General features: G+C 36.1%; 1 protein-coding gene across 3 annotated transcripts; it reads right to left on the bottom strand.

The window, feature by feature from the left end:
- Positions 1-240: 240 nt before the first annotated feature.
- On the bottom strand, positions 241-9,716 carry MKRN3 (makorin ring finger protein 3). 3 transcript variants are annotated; one of them, XM_053566914.1, is made up of 2 exons: positions 8,679-9,716; positions 241-486 (listed from the first exon to the last, which is right to left on the bottom strand). In XM_053566914.1, the coding sequence occupies exons 1-2, from the start codon at positions 9,624-9,626 to the stop codon at positions 448-450; spliced, it is 987 nt and encodes a 328-aa protein (XP_053422889.1). In that variant the 5' UTR covers positions 9,627-9,716; the 3' UTR covers positions 241-447. The 3 variants fall into 3 exon arrangements, with proteins under 3 accessions (XP_053422889.1, XP_053422897.1, XP_053422880.1); XM_053566922.1 differs by having other exon boundaries at positions 8,690-9,716; XM_053566905.1 differs by lacking the exon at positions 241-486 and having other exon boundaries at positions 7,349-9,716.
- Positions 9,717-16,516: the final 6,800 nt, after the last annotated feature.

Raw genomic sequence — 16,516 nt, 5'->3', positions numbered from 1 at the left:
ATTGATCAAAAATCTATTTTCTTTTATGGGTATATAAAGATACTTGTGTGACTATTTCCTTTGATATATAAGATAAATATTTTCTCATATTTTTCCATCTTTGTTTTCCTAGAATATAACGTACTCCTTCCTGAAGTCTTATTCTTCAACTATGCTATTTTTTATTTCTAATATTTCATTTTATATTTCTTACATCAATATTCATAATCAGATTGATCTCTATTTATTTTTATTGTTATATATGGTCCTCCAAAAAAGCTTATGTTGGAAAGCCAATCCCTAATATAACAGTTTTGAGATTTGCAGGACCAAACCATATGTAAATGATAGCACTCTTTTCCTTGCCCTTCAAATGTCATGTCCTGCTCATATCACAAAATACCATCATCCTATTGCCAAAGTCTTAACTTTTTCCAGCATCAATTCAAAAGTCCAAAGTCCGAAGTCTCATCTGAGAATCAAGGCAAGTTTCTTACAGCTGGGAGCCTGTAAAATAAAGAAACAAGTTATTTAGTTTCAAAATACAAAGGGACAACAGCCATTGGGGATGAACATTCCCTCTGCAAAAGAACAAAATCAGATAGAGAAAGGGGTAATATGCCTCATACAAAGTCTAAACCCCAACAAGGCAGGTAGTAAAGCTCCAAAATAATTTTCCTTGTTCTCTTGCCATATGTTTTGGGCACACTGGTAGAAGTATGACCCAAACAGATGCTATCATGAATTGGAGGCCAATGCCTCTGGACTTTCCAGGCATACAGTGCATGTTGCTGGTGGCTCTGTAATTCTGGGGTCTAGAGGGCAGTAGCTACGCTTCCACTAGCCATGCCTGTGATAACATACTTCTGTCTTGGCATCCAGGCATTCCCATACATCCTCTGAAACATGGGTGGAAGTTGCCATGGCTGACCAGTCTTTCATTTTATGTACCTGTAGACTTAGCACATGTGGAAGCTGCCAAGGATTATGTCTTGTGCCCGCTGAAGCAGTGGCTAGAAGAGTACCTGGGGCCCTTTGAGCCTCCCTGTAGTTAAAGTGTTCAGAATGTAGGAAGCAGTATTCTGAAGCTGGATAGGGGAGCAGCACCCTGGGTTTGGACTCCCGGAAACCATTCTGTCCTCCTAGGTTCCTTGACCTATAATGGGGGAGCGGGGCTACCTTAAAGATTTCTTCATGCCTTCATAGCCATTTTCTCATTGTTCAGACTATTAGCACCTGGCTCCTTTTCATTCCTGCTAATCTCCCTAGCAAGTGGCTGTTTCACAGCAACTTTGGATTACTCACATAAAAATGGTCTTTCTTTCTGTGCCACCAGCCAGCCTATGAATTTTCCAAGTTTTTCATCTTTTAAGCTCTGCTTCCCTTTCAGTCATCAGTTCCAACTACAGATTATTTCTTTTCACTCATATCTGACAGTAAGCTGTTATAAGCAGCCATGCTACTTCTTGAATGTTCTTTTGCTCAGAAATTTCTTCTGCCAGGTACCCTAGATCATCACTCTTAAGTTTGGCCTTCTACAAAGCTCCAGGGCATGAACAAAATGCCCTCATGTTCCTTGCTAAGGAATAACAAGGGTGACCTTTGACCCAGTGCCCCATAAGTTCCTTATCTCTAAGACCTCAACAGCTAGCCTTTACTATCTACATTTCATCAGAAATGTACTATCTACGTTTCATCAGAATGTACATCAAAATGTATTTTCTGCATTTTGTTTACAACCTCTTAACCAATCTCTAAGATATTCCAAACTTTTCTTCATATTCCTGTTTTCTTTTGAATCCTACATATTGCCCAATCTTTGCACATTACCTACTTCCAAAGCCGCTTCCAAATTCTCAGGTATCTTTATAGCAATACCACACTCCTCAGTACCAATTTTGTGTCTTAGTCCGTTTATGTTGCTATATTGGAATTCCTGAGGCTGAGTAGTTTGTAAAGCATTTTATTTGGCACATGGTTCTGGAGACTGAACAAGAAGCATGACATCAACATCAGCTTGTGCTGAGGGCCTCAAAAAGCTCCCGCTCATGGTGGAAGGAGAAGAGTAATAGCCTCGTATGTTAAGAGAGAAAGCATGTGAGAGGTGGAAGAGGTGCCAGACTCTTTCCAGCAGCCAGTTCTCTTAGGAACTTAGAGTAAGAATCATATACACCTGTGAGAATGACACCAAGTTGTTGGTGAAGGATCTGCCCTAACATTTCAAACAACTCCTATAAAGCTCCACTTCCAGCAATGGGATCAAATTTCAACATGAGACTTGGTGGTGCTAAACAAATGATGTCCAAACCTTAGCAGTGCTGTAGACTTGTATGTGTGTCTCCTCAGAATGACTATGCTGAAACATAACCATCAACGTGAGGCTATTAAATGGTATGACCATTGGCAGGTCATAAAAGTGGGAGACATCCTAAATGGAATCAGTGTTCTTAATAAAAGGGACCCAAGTTTCTCATTTCAAATAATACACAGATTTTTTTTTTTTTTTTTGTGGTCTAGTTCCCACATGTGTGATTCCTTTGTTTTATATATTGTGCTAGTCTCTGGTTTAACTTGCATAAAAATTTCACTGTATATATGGTATTGTATGGCATTGCTTCGAGCACTTCTTCCCTGAAAAATAACCTATACTTTAAAAATAAAACAAAGATAAGTAATTCAGTTAATTATTTATTGTTTTTCATTTGTTTTTAAAGTAAATTTTATTGTGTATAAAAAATACTTTTCAAAAGGGGCCCCAGAGAGCAACCTAGACCCTTCTACCATGTCAGGACACCATGAGAAAATGGCCATATATGAACCAGGAAGTGGCACTCACAAGACCAAATTGCCTATACCATACTCTGGGAAGTCCCACATCCCAGAGGTGTAAGAAATAAATTTTGTTTATAAGCCACAAAGTTTAGGGTATTTTGTAATAGTAACTAAAATGGATTCAGGCAAATGGTTTATATATAGTCTTGTAATATATTTAAATGTTTTAGCAAATTTCAGGGGACAATTTAATATGCATGGACTTTTCTTGTTTGTTGTTTTTTTGCATGTGGCTAGTGGGGGCTGTGATAGTAAATACATCCCAGAAAATTTCCTTAACTCTTTATTAGTAATTAGTTTAGTTAATTTTGGCTTCTGGATTGATGTTTATATAATTATGTTGAAAAATTTCTTTCATATTTTCAAGTGAATTACCCACAGGTGTAATAAGGAAAACATTCATCTCCCATTTCTTTAGTGTCTATTAGTTTTGATTACTTCCTTTTTATTATTTTCTATTTTATGTAACTTTACTTTCTCCAATATTTTTTAAATTACTTAATACTTTATATGTTTGTTGATTTTAGTGGTCTATCAGTTTATTGATTTTTATACAAAAAAATCACTTTATCTTTTCATGTTGTTATCTACTAATTTCTGCTTTAATCTTTTTTTATTGAATCATATATACATATACCATGAATACATTTATGCCTTTGTGGGATTCAATGTGTTGATTATTTGTACAAATTGGAGTGCTTACATCCTACTAATTAACATAGCTTTCACCTCATTTACTTAATTACAGTGTTAAAACATTGTGTTCAATACTTGGTAGATTTGACTTGTACCCTTGCAATATGCTCCATAGGTGTGGTCCCAGCATTAACCCTCCCTCTATCAAACCACCCACCTCCTTTCCCATCCCCCTTCCCTTCCTCCCTTCTACTTACCTTTGCATGTTTGTGTACATGTGTTTTTTCATATTGTGATCTCTTTAAAATTTAGATCTAGATTCCTATTTAGTTATGTTATTTGTCTTTACTTTAGACAATATATACTAGTGTTTAAAAATTAGGACTTTTACTCTGAACACAGATCCTGCACTATGCTGTTGGTTGTGTATAATATTTCCATTATCATAGTCTATCCTGGTACATGAGAAGTCCTTACAAGAGATAATTTTTTAAATTTCACGTGGTACTTGTTTATTTTCTTTATTGACATCAGAGAATGTTACTTATACTACTTTAAATATTTATATTTAATTTATAGATTCACTTTAAATATTTATATTTAATTTATAGATTCACTGTGAGCTATTACACATTTATTTTAGTATTCCAACAATGTTGAAAAATGTGATATACTACGATTTTCCTATTTCCATGGCAAGACTCTAACATGCATTAATTTACATCTTTGCATTAGTGCAGGGTTATTGACCATATATCCCTTTTCCCAGTCCCACTCCAATTCCATCCAACACTGAGGCTGTAGATTACTTAATACTTTATATGTTTGTTGATTTTAGTGGTCTATCAGTTTATTTATTTTTATACAAAAAAATCACTTTATCTTTTCATGTTGTTATCAACTATAGAAACAGAAACCACACTGCCAAGAGCAAAATGGATGAGCATATGGGCATCAACTGTGGACTGGAAATATTTCCCTGTTAGTGAATTCAGTAAATTGATTCAGTGACATGTGAGACCTGAGAAAAAGTGGGTTTCTTGAGATGAGGGATTACTAGGCAATATTCCTTTAGCAAATCTGTATGTGTGGATATCCACAAAATTTAGACACATAAAAAGATGCAAATCTGTTCTGCTTCAGACTTCTTTTAGTTGTAGCTGAAATGAAACTTTCTTTGTGGACCCCTGGGCTGAGTCCCTGAGTCCTCCTGGGGGCAGGGACTGGCACACATTCTTAACAAATCACAGAGGAAACCTTTTGTGTGGCAAGGGCTTTTTTGTTCTTGACTGCAACATGTGTGGCCCAGCTGCACTTATGGGAAAGTCCTTGGAAACAGCAGTGACATCTCTGTTATTTGACATCTTTCTGAATGTGCTGATGAGGGAACTAGGAATCCCATTTAAACAAAATCATATTTTTAGTTTTAAGTAAATGATTTGTGCTGAAGAAAATCTTGGTCTTTTAAAAATTATGAATGTGAGGATCTAACCTTAACAAAAATTTCCAAGATTCTTGAAAATAAAATCTTGGTGATTAATTCCTGTGCAAGCACTTCTTACATCTACAAACATGCCCAAATACCACTTCTATACATGTCACTTTAAAAAATTAAGTGTTTCAATGTCTTTTGTCCAAACTATATTTGATCCTCACAATGCTACAAAAACAGGTGGTATTGTACCCATTTCTCAGATGAAGAAACTGAGGTAATTTAAGTAAGTTCCTAGCTTAGCCTGTAAGACTGCATGGTTAGGAATATTCAGAGTCAAGATTCTAACTATGCTTTGTCTCCCAAGAACAATTTATTTTCTGCTAACCCTTGTCCCACTGTATCTCCTGAACTTGCAATTGTCTAGTTCAAGATACTATTTGAATATAAACATGATATTTCACGATGGTGGGCAGTATACATCCAGATAAAGTTTCCACAGTTTCCAAGACTCAGCCTGAAAGCCCCTTCCTGGCATCTTAGCCATGGCAGAAGCTCATTTTTTAAGGGTTTGGTGTCAGCACAGTCTTTGAGCGGCCCATCTGGTCCCATGCTTTGATTGTTTGGTTGATCTACCATATCTTTCCCATGCCTAACCATGGTGGAGGAGCCTCAGAAGTTTGGAATTTATTTGGAATCAGTCACCTTGCATGCCAGTGATATTCAGACATCTAGGGTCTCCTGACTGGTGAATTACTTTGCTAAGAGGAATCCAGAGGGAAGGAATATAACAAAACCCCCTAGAAGACTGAACTAATTACTAAGAGAATTGATAATCATGAAACAAGGGGCAGGTGGTGTGAAACTATGGGAGTCTGAGGCATTCTGAGCATCAAGATAAATGATAGTGAACTAGCAATTAACACAGTAAAGCACTAAGGCTCCCACGTTCTGTGAGAATGTTTTTATGTCCAAGTATGCCCCACGTGTATGAAGCATTCATATTTAAAGGCCATTCATATTTAACGGATATTTCTGCAGCAGCTATATTCATCCAGTCCACCTGCTTCTGGTGAGCATGGCCAGTGCAGGCACTCTAGAAACATGCTATTTGAGCTTCATGCCTCTTCTACTGATTCACAGCTATGGGCAATAGCTACAAGGGCAAGAAATTTAACTTCTCCATTTTATTAACCTCATGAGGATAAATGAGGAAAAGTTACGGGCAAGTACCACATAAGGTAGTTGACAATTAACTTAGAACTTTATAGCATGCATGGTACATGGTGCAAATTTTGTGAAAGTGCTATCTTTGCTGCCTAGTCAGGGCAGTGTGAATCAGCCTGGGACTCAGGACTCAGGCCTTCAGTACATTTCTCAGCTATCTCAGTCGAGAGACATGAATTGAGCAATTTATGCCAATAGTAATCTATACAGATCAATTAATTATGGAAATGGTTAAAAACATATTTTTTTCTGTCAGATTCTTTCCTTGATTGTCAGTTGCTAAAAAGATATATAAAAATTTCCCACTAAGGCTTTGCATTTGAGATTTTCTATTTTTATCAGCTATTTATATCTAATGCAATGTTATTAAATGAATATAAATTTTGAACAATTGTATATATTCCTGGTGAGTTATAATTTAATGTTATGTATCATTTCTATTTCCAGCAAAGTGTTTATCCTTCATAGAAACTTTATGATGAAGTTATAGTACTTTTGTTTGTTTCATTCCCATTCTGTTAATGCTTCTGTATTTTTTATACTGTGTATTTAAAACAGTATAGTTTCAATTTAATTTTAATAACCTTAGGTTTTCAGTTTTTAAACTACTTTCATTTAATATAATTAATATATATTTTTATTTAAATATAATTACTATGTAATTATTAGTAATTTTATATATGACTATAGTAATATAATTAGCATATACTATATACTGTATATTGTGTACTATTTTAGTATAAATATTAATTACTGTTACTATATGTATTATATATTACTATTGTATATGCAATAGTAGTATCTCATTATTTTATCTTTCCATTCTTGTATTCTGACTGATCTCATTATTTGTATTCTATTTCCCCTTTTATACTCTTGTTAATTTTATGTTGGAAACTTTAGTCTAAAATCCCTTGTTTGGAAAGTCTAGAAACTTTATATATTGAATACAAAAAATCATATGTCTCAGTCTAGGACTCACTGTTTTAAAGAACAATGAGATTGTTGCTTAACTGCATAGGAAAACAAACCTCTCTGTTTATAATGCAAACATCGAGCTACACATCATAAGAATTACTAATGCCATATTTTTTAATCCCTTAATATCTGTGTCTGTTACATTTGGCCAGACCTACTTGAACAGTCTTTTTCAGGATATATATAAATCATTGACATCTGTGCAAAGGACAAAAAGATTATTCACAGAACTCACACTCACACAACAGCCAATCCTGTTAGGCTTTGACCTTCAGCCTTTATTTTATTACATAGACATAAATATTATATTATGGGGTGTATATTCTTTTATATATGTTTTCAAACACATAACTTTTATACACACATATGCACATATATTATGTATATACCATTATTAAATATAGACTTCCAAATGTAAATAATAAATAATTTCACGTCAAGCTAAACAGGATAAAAACATGTAAACATATACACTTGGTTTTGGTCAAGTAAAATGCAAAATCACAAGGTTATCACAAGTTAACAAGTGCACTTGAAGGAGAATCAGGGAAAGAACAGATTGTAAACAAACACATGAGCAGCTGCAAGTCCCTATGTGGATCCATTTGTTAAGGCTATTGTAGCGCAAAGCTCCTAGTTCAATTAACACTTTTCACCCTGTCACATTTACACTTGAGTAACTTCAAAATGAGTGTGGAAATTCTGTAAACACCAGACGAGCACTGAGTTAATCTTGCTGAAAACAGTAAAGACAAAATAAGCCATTCACTGACAGTAATATTAATTCCACCAAAATAATAACTTTGAGGACTCATTTTTTAACACAATGAAACACTATAATCCTAGAAGGAAATATTTCAGGAAGAGACAAGGAAACAGAAACATTGCATTAAAATGTCCTCAGCAGGCTCTAAAAGCAATAGGTGTTTCAATATAGGGAAAACAGGCAACATCAGGTGACAGAACTTCAGCAGACTAGACCACATGCCACAGCATGACACTACAGATACAAATTGAAATATTCTTCCAGTGCATAATGAAGTGAGGCGCACTCGTCCTCAGAGGAGGCCTCATCACTCAGTGGAAACAATTGCTTAAACAACAGACTGGCCAGCCGAAGTGCGACAAGCTCCTTGTTCCTGCTTTCAAAGAACATTCTGCCCTCTGGCACTTGCACAGGCTCTGAACGTTGAAGCCAGTATGCGCTGAACGACCCACCACTTGGCCCAGGAGGGTCATCTCCCTGGCCATCATGGTATTGATGCTTGTAAAAACAATACTCTCCAAACGGGCAGTAACCCCAGCCTCCAGCAAAATACAAGCAGGGAATTTTGCTCATTCCCTCTTTGTACCGTTGAATAAGTCTCTGTTTCTCTTCCTCCTCCTCCACCCAGTAAAAACTGGGAATGACAAAGTTGGAGGTGACCCTGCAATGTGGGCAGGACTTGACAGTCCTGCTCTCATAACTTGGGTCTCTTCTCCATCTGCGGATACAGCTAAGACAGAAGGTGTGGTTGCAGTTGATAAGAATCCCAAAGCGGCGGTCGCTAAAGCGGGATTTCTCATAGACAACCTCCATACAGATGCCACATACCTTGTCCATACCTGGCTGGGCTGTAAGCAAGCATCCCATATCTTTCACATGTGTTGCCATGCAGGCCCTCATGTGGTCTCCCCACTGGGCAGCATTCACTGGGTATGGAAACTGCTGACCACACACGTCACATGCTTCTCCGTGGGAGTATCTACAGCTATCCCCATAATAGCAATATCCCCGGGCAAAATAGCGGCAAATCTGCCTCCTTATGCCCACAGCCATCTGCTCCCTCTTAGGCACCCAGTGCACTGGTGCCTCGGGGATAGGCAGGATCATACGGCCTCGGTACGGCTGCCCTGGAACAAACTCAATGGCATCCACCCAGCTTTCTGCAGCTGCTCCTCTTGCAGCTGCTCCTCCGGCAGCCCCACGGCCTGCATTGTCTGTACCAGCTTCAAAGAAACCACTTTCAGTAGCTGAGCCAATCACAGGCAAGGAGCCAGCGGATGCAGCAGAGGGGACTTCCGCCACTTCCTGAGTCGGGGGTTCCATCTGCGCAGCCGCAAGATGGCCGACGTCTGCAAAGGCCTCGGGAAGGCCGCAGGCCTCACTGGCCATCTGGCCATCATCTAGATCATGAGAGTAGCGACAGTTCTCCCCCTCCTTGCACATCCCATGTACATAATACCTGCAGATGACTTCCTTTGTCCAGCTGCTGCTGCTGCTTCCGGCAGGCCGGTTGACGAGGCTGGCCCCGCCCCCTGGGGAACCAGTAGGCCTCAGGCCTTCCGGGCCGAGTTGGAGAAGGCCTGGAGCCTCATACGGAGGGCCAGAAGACACATTAAACACACCAGAACATAGGGAAGATGTGTCTTGCGACAACAAATTCCCAGAGATTTCACCCAGGGGTAGGTTAGGCCCAGAAGGACCTTCTCTTACTCCCTGAACACCTGCCTGGGCCCCAGGACGCCTGTAGGCCTTGAAGGGAGCTGCAGACTCTTCCATGATAGCCTCTGTGTGCCCAGAACAGTGCCAAAACGTCTCTAGAAGGCTTTATTTTCAGCCTTGGGGCTCGGAGAAATGCAGGCCAAAAAATTTGCCGTCTTTACCGGAAGTGTGCAACTTTTTTTTCCTTCCCCCCTGCTCCCTGGTCCCTGTGACTTTTTGTTCCTACCTAGTTCCTCACAGGAAGTAAGGAGGACACTTCCTGTGGTGACGTCTTTATGCCTTTGTGCTGCCGGGTCTCGGTCACCGATCTCCAAGCGTACAGCTTTTTTGTTCATGCAGTCAGGGACCGATTCAGCTCCTTTGTCTGGCCTCTGGTCATGCTTCGCTGTGTTCCGGCAGTCCCTAATTACCCTTCTCACACCGTTTCCTCCGGAGGATGAGGTTTTAATTTAATCTTTTCAAGTTTCCATCATTTGTATTATACTTGATTACGTTTCTTATATGTTTTTGTTTCTGGAAGCTTTTTTGCAATTTGTTATGTTGACAAGACATAGTTTCTTTTGGTTATTTGGTAGAAATTCTGCGGACTTATGTTGGATCTGCTTTTAATCAGTAAGGCATTATTAGCAGGGAGCACTTCTGAGCTAAGGCTATTAACTAGCCTTTCAGATGTCTTTCTTTTCTTGCAGTTTCTAATGCTCACTCCCCCATTGTGCAGAAGCCACAGAGTTCATCCAGCCCAGATGCTGCCTTAATAAGCCACTGCCCCCTGTGTGACCTGGGCTTTTATTGTCTTGATGGTTTAATGCATGGAAGCCCTTTATTTCCCTTCCTTTCACCCTGATCTGTGCTTTGTTGCGGCAGGACAGCCTGCATAATGTATTTTCTACCATACTTCCCACAAGGGATGCTTTATAATTTCCATGTGTGTGAGCATTTTGTCATTTTTACAGATACCTTTAGTGAATTAGTTTTCTTTTTGTCTTTTCTTCTTACTTTGCTAACAGTACTTATCAAACTATACACTGAATTTTGGCATGCAGTTTTTGAAAGATAATCATGTTGTTCCCTTTATTCTCTTAATGCAATGTTTTGCACTAATGTAGTTTTAAGTATTTAACCATTTTTTCTAAGAATAAACCTTTCTGTATTTTGATATGTCATCATTTTATACATTACTGGACTATTTTGGTATAACAAGTTTCTTAGATGGAATTTTGTAGCCTAAATTTATGTTTTTAAAGTGGAAAAATCCTGAATATTCATGATACAACCATCCAAGTCCACAAATTAAATTATAATTAAATAGGTGAAAACAAAGAAAGCAGAGTGAAGCCAATAATAAAGACAAGAAAAGCAATGAAGAAAAATAAACATGAATAATGGGAATAAATCAAGTAAAATTCTTTAAAAGGATTATTAAAACTGATACATTTCTGATAAACTTATCAAGAAAAATATGAAGAAAGTTCAATTAACCAAGATGACAAATTTCAAAAGGGTTATCTATATATTAATAACAAATATGAAAAATTATGAAAGGCTATAAGAAACAAGATTAGGACATTAAACTGGAAAATTTATATGAAATGGTTACATACCTAGAAATGCAGCTATTCATATAAATGACAAGAAATATTAAATATGAATGTAGACCTATTGAACAAACAATATCTATAATTTATAGCAGTATCTATATAAAAGCTTTTAAAACTTTTCTTCTAAAATCAATATAAAGACTAAACATCTGTATTATGGCAAGTCCTGGCTAGTGCCTGTAATAGGACAAAGAAATAAAAGAAGTTATAATTATAAAGGAATCATTGATGGAAAGCAGCAGAAAATAATTTACAGATAAACTATTAGGTTTCATAAGTATCTTTAGCAAGAACAGTGCCTAAGAGTGTAGTATTTAAAAAATCAGTTGTCTTTCTATCATCAATGACATTTGACAAACATTTTAAACTACATTTAAACTACATTAAAATTTAGCTATCCTAGGAATTAAATGAATTAAATTATTTTTATGTAGAAAGCCCTAAATAAATTGTGGAATACTTCATGATCAGTCAGTAGAAGTTTCACTATTTTTAAAAGGTAATCTTTTATTAAATTGATAATCATTTGAACATGTTGGTGCTTTTCCATCATGAATTTAGGAAATACTAGGGATTTTTCTTTTTTTCTCATTTATAGAGTATTTTTTATTTTTGATACCAAGTCTTCCAAAGTCTAACTTACTTGAACTGTCCTTTATATTCTAAATGTATTGGTTAATGAGGATTCCTTCGACAGCCCTGATTTTTTTTTACAGGAAAAAGACTTGCAGCACAGATCTCAGACTTACATACAAAGCTTTCCACATATCCACAAACATAAGAATGCTGAATATACATGTTTAAAAATGATACGCTCTCCACACTGTGTCTAAATTACATTTAACCCTTTTTTATATACCAGCACTTTTCAGAATAATTTTCTGCCAAGAATTTATATAAATTTATATACATGCTATACATTATGCTAGCCACTGCCCCTATATGGCTCTTAAACACTTGAAATGAGGCTAGAGTGATTTTTCTGTTTAATTATAAAGCTAATTTAAATAGCCACCTGGGACTAGTAGTTAATATGTTGGAGAGTAATATCCTATAAGGTATGTGACCATCTCACCTTCTAACATAAGGAGACTGAAAACTAGAATATTTCCCGACCTGCCCAAGACTATACTGCTAGCACAGGGTAGCATTTGCTTCCTGTTCCCCACCTATATGGTTCCCAATCCTTACTATCTCATGGTGACTATATCTTTCAGTTTTATTATAACAGTATTTCTTATTGACTGTTATAAACTAAAAATATATGCCATGATTTTAAATATTATGTAAAATTAAATAACTGGAAATACTGGACAAAAAATGCATCTTAAGAGACATAAACAACTATTTCCCACTCTGGCCAAATCTCAGAATTTTTTCCAACTGCCTTTGTCCATATTCTTGTCCTGATTTCTTCTTTTATTTTTTTTTATTGTTTATTTTTGTTTTTAAGCATCAACATTGATATAACACAGCCTCTGAAAATATCTGATCTTTACAAAACACTGAGCACCTGGAGGCTGGGTTCTGGCTGGGACAGTTGTGTAGACACCAGAATGTAGGGGAGCATGTGGACTCTCTCGGCTACTCAGCATTTGGAGTCCAAGTGAAATGAAGGGAATTAAAGTTCCAGCGCAGCAGTCTGTGACGAGCACCTAGGTCACAGGAACTCACAGTGTAAAGGGATTAACGGTGCTGCAGAGTTGAGGCACAGTCCCAGCAGCCTAACAATAGGATAAGAGGCAGGAGACAGATTCAAAAGCTGCAGATGAGGTGGATAGAAAAACGCTGGAAAACCCTGCAGTCTGTTATTCCAAACAGCTCAAGCATGCCGGTCCCAGCCCCATATAGTTTGTATATCCATATTTAAAGAACACGTAATTGTGTCAAAGCAATTTTCTTGTCAAAACACACAGATGTTCCATATCTAACATTTAGGCGCTACTGCTGCGGACAGATGTGCGGGAGTGCACACGGGCGCCAACAGGAGGGCACAAGCAGGTGCACCGAGCACAGGCAACCGGGATTAAATGCAAGCGTCTAAAATCAGACATCAAAGGTTGAAGTCCCAAATGCACCACGCACTACCTGAACTTTCACTTTTTATAAGTCAATTGCTCTCTTTTACCTCATCTGCCAAATAACAATAATAATAATAGTGACTAGTTCACAGGTTTGCTGTGGGTATTAAATGAAGTAATTTTGTATAAAATGATTGGAACAATGCCTGTTACAAGGGCAGATCTTTGAGATATCTGTAAGTGTGTTTTCTATTTGAGAATCACCCTAAGAATCCAGTGACTAATATTTTTATTTTATTAATCCCCATTTTCTGCCGTTTGCACATAGCAATAAGTTACTGGCACATGAGAGGTTGTAAATCAATCCTTATTGTCTCATAGTGACGGGTAAACTCATCATATTTTGACATTTAAAGAGTGAGTTTGCTCCATTTGTAGTTCAGAAGTTCAGTCGTGGATATTATTCCGCCCTGCTCGCTTGTGGCAGCTGAAGGAGTCTGCCTGGAACACTGCTCCTCAGCTGGTCCTGGGAGAGGGAGGATTGCTTTCAGGAATGCACATCTAGTAACCCTGAGCAACGCCAACTAGCAAGAAAGTTACTCGGACGTGCCTTTTAATTTCAAAAGGAATATAGAAAATAAGAATAAATACTCCTACAGCCACTCAGTTTTAAGATCATAAAATTGCTCTGATTATAAAATTATAAAATTATACTGATGTATCTATATTATAATAAAGCACTGAAAATTTCAACAAATCTGGATGCTTTTCTACAAATGTCATGAATTTAGCTACATTTATTCTTTAGTGTGGTTAACGGTCATATTCCCATTTTGTCATTTGTATACTGATATATTTTACACAAATAAAACATGCCTAGATTTCAATTTCTAGCCAGATTAAATGGCTTACATCAGGCTAGTATTTCCCTCCAGAACAATGACAGAAAATAGATAAATACAGGAAGTAAATAATTAAATACGTAAATGCTTAAGTAAATACTTAAAGGACTTAGGAAATAGTTGTTGTGGTGAGTACTTAGGGGCAAAACCCAAGACCCCAGTAAATATTCTCATTAACCTATGGGTTATGGAAGAAATCACAAAGAATATTGAAAGATGTTTTTAACTGAATGACAATGAGTATATAATATGTGAAATTATTTGGGATGCACGTAAAGCCATGCTTATAGGGAAAAATTCATAGCCTTAAATGTATTCATAAGACAGAAGCTTCATTTCTACAATGTATTAAAAAGGATAAAATAAGATGGGGTTGAGATGGGGGACCATTCTAGTATACAGACTGAGGATGCGCTGTGTGCACAGATACACATGCTGAGACCACAGGGTAAAAGGACACAATTAACCAGAAGGGTACTTGGAGGAGGAATATGTTTCATTTTTAAAAATAAAAAATACTTCCATAATTCTACATGTTCCCTTCCTCTTCCAAAATGTTTGGACAGTAATTAGACAAATTGTGAACAATCACACCCTAGTGTCCTTATTTTATCTCCTGTATAAAACATAAGAAAGTGCATATGCATGACAACGAGAGGGCACAGATGTGATTGATTGAATGGCAGAGGGAGGAAAATGTCAGCAATGTCAAGGATTTAGATACTACAAATAAAAATGTTGTATATGAAAACACAAATAACGTAATTGATGTATATCAAATCACTGTACCCACCAAATGAAGACTGTGTAAATTAAATATAGAATATGTAAGAAACTTTACGACATACGGGATCTAAATCATGTCAATATTTTCAAATGATTGAAGTAATTCAGAATATATTCTCTGATTCCAGATTGAAATTGAGCCAGAAATCATTAACAAAATATAAACAGAAAATCAATTCTACATGGGCTCATTAATAAATGTATTTCTAAATGACCCATATGTCTAAGAGAAAATTCAAAAGTAGGTCAGAAAATATAATTTTATTATTAATAAAGGTATCATATCAAAATTTGTGTGTTTCCTAGTACAAATTTTAAAGCTTGGGATATATAACATGATATTTGGTACATTATAAAAAGAGAAATTCTGATTATTTCAATAAATCAAGTCATATTTACAAAAAAAGATAAAACATGTAAACAAAAGCATGAAGGAAATAACAAAAACAATAGCAGAAATTAATTTAAAAACCAAAACATAACAAGAAAAATAGACAGTTTGCTTCTTTAAAAGGATTAGCATAGCATACAGGTATCAAAATTTTACAAGTACTCAAAAAAGTATACAACTATTATATGACAATACAAAATGGATTAGCAAACCTGATAAAATTCTAGTTACCTTTTTCACTGAGATCTTCACTATTCAACTAGTAAGAAGAATAAAAAATGGCAATATCACTACTATTCATTTAGATTTTAAAGATATTACCAGAAGATACGATGAAACATAGGTCATTTAATTGTGGGAACACACTTGAAACGGTCAACTTTCTAGAAAATCCATAAATGATCAAAATTAAAAAAAAGTAAATGTAAGTATGAATAGCCTTCTATCTATTAAATAAAATTAATTATAATTAAAACCCTTCTTAAAAGAAAACTCTGGGACCAGACAGCTTCATAATAAATTTAATTACATTTTAGGAAGGTAAATTACAGACTCACATTGCTTATAAATTTTGGTACAAATCAATATAAGATTTAAAATAAAGTTTAATTTTATAAATATATATGAGATACAAAATGACAAAGAAGGGTTTATTCTAGGTATTAAAGGGAAGTTAAATACTAGGCAATCAATAGTGATTCATATGTATTTATATGTTCTTGTATAATGTATCAATATATAATTGATTTTATACTTAACATTTTGTTAACTGATTTCTGGCTCAATTTCAACCTGAAATGAGAGAATATATTCTGAATTATTTCAATCACTTGAAAATAATGATATGGTGTGGTGCCTGTGGCTCAAAGGAGTAGGTCACGGGCCCCATATGCTGGAGGTGGTGGGGTTCAAACCCAACCCTGGCCAAAAAAAAAAAAATGCCCCCAAAAAAGGAAAATAATGATATGATATGATATAGGTTCAATGTCTTAAATTTTCAAAAGTATCCTGTGTTTAATTTCCACAGATGGGTGCAGTGTTTTGATATATATTAATTAGGTCAGTATTATTGGTAGTATATTAGAATCTTTAATGCTGCTGTGTTTGTTTATCCTCTGCTATTCAATCAATTACACCTTTGCTCTCTTGTGGTCATATACAATGATTCAATGAAAATCATTAATTTACTATGGGAGAAAATCAAATAATAAGCTCTTAAAAATAATGGGCACAAGGTTAAGGTGTTTGG

The sequence above is a fragment of the Nycticebus coucang genome, chromosome 2, assembly GCF_027406575.1.
Source record: "Nycticebus coucang isolate mNycCou1 chromosome 2, mNycCou1.pri, whole genome shotgun sequence".
NCBI classification, from domain to species: domain Eukaryota; kingdom Metazoa; phylum Chordata; class Mammalia; order Primates; family Lorisidae; genus Nycticebus; species Nycticebus coucang.
This window is presented reverse-complemented; position numbering and strand designations above follow the sequence as displayed.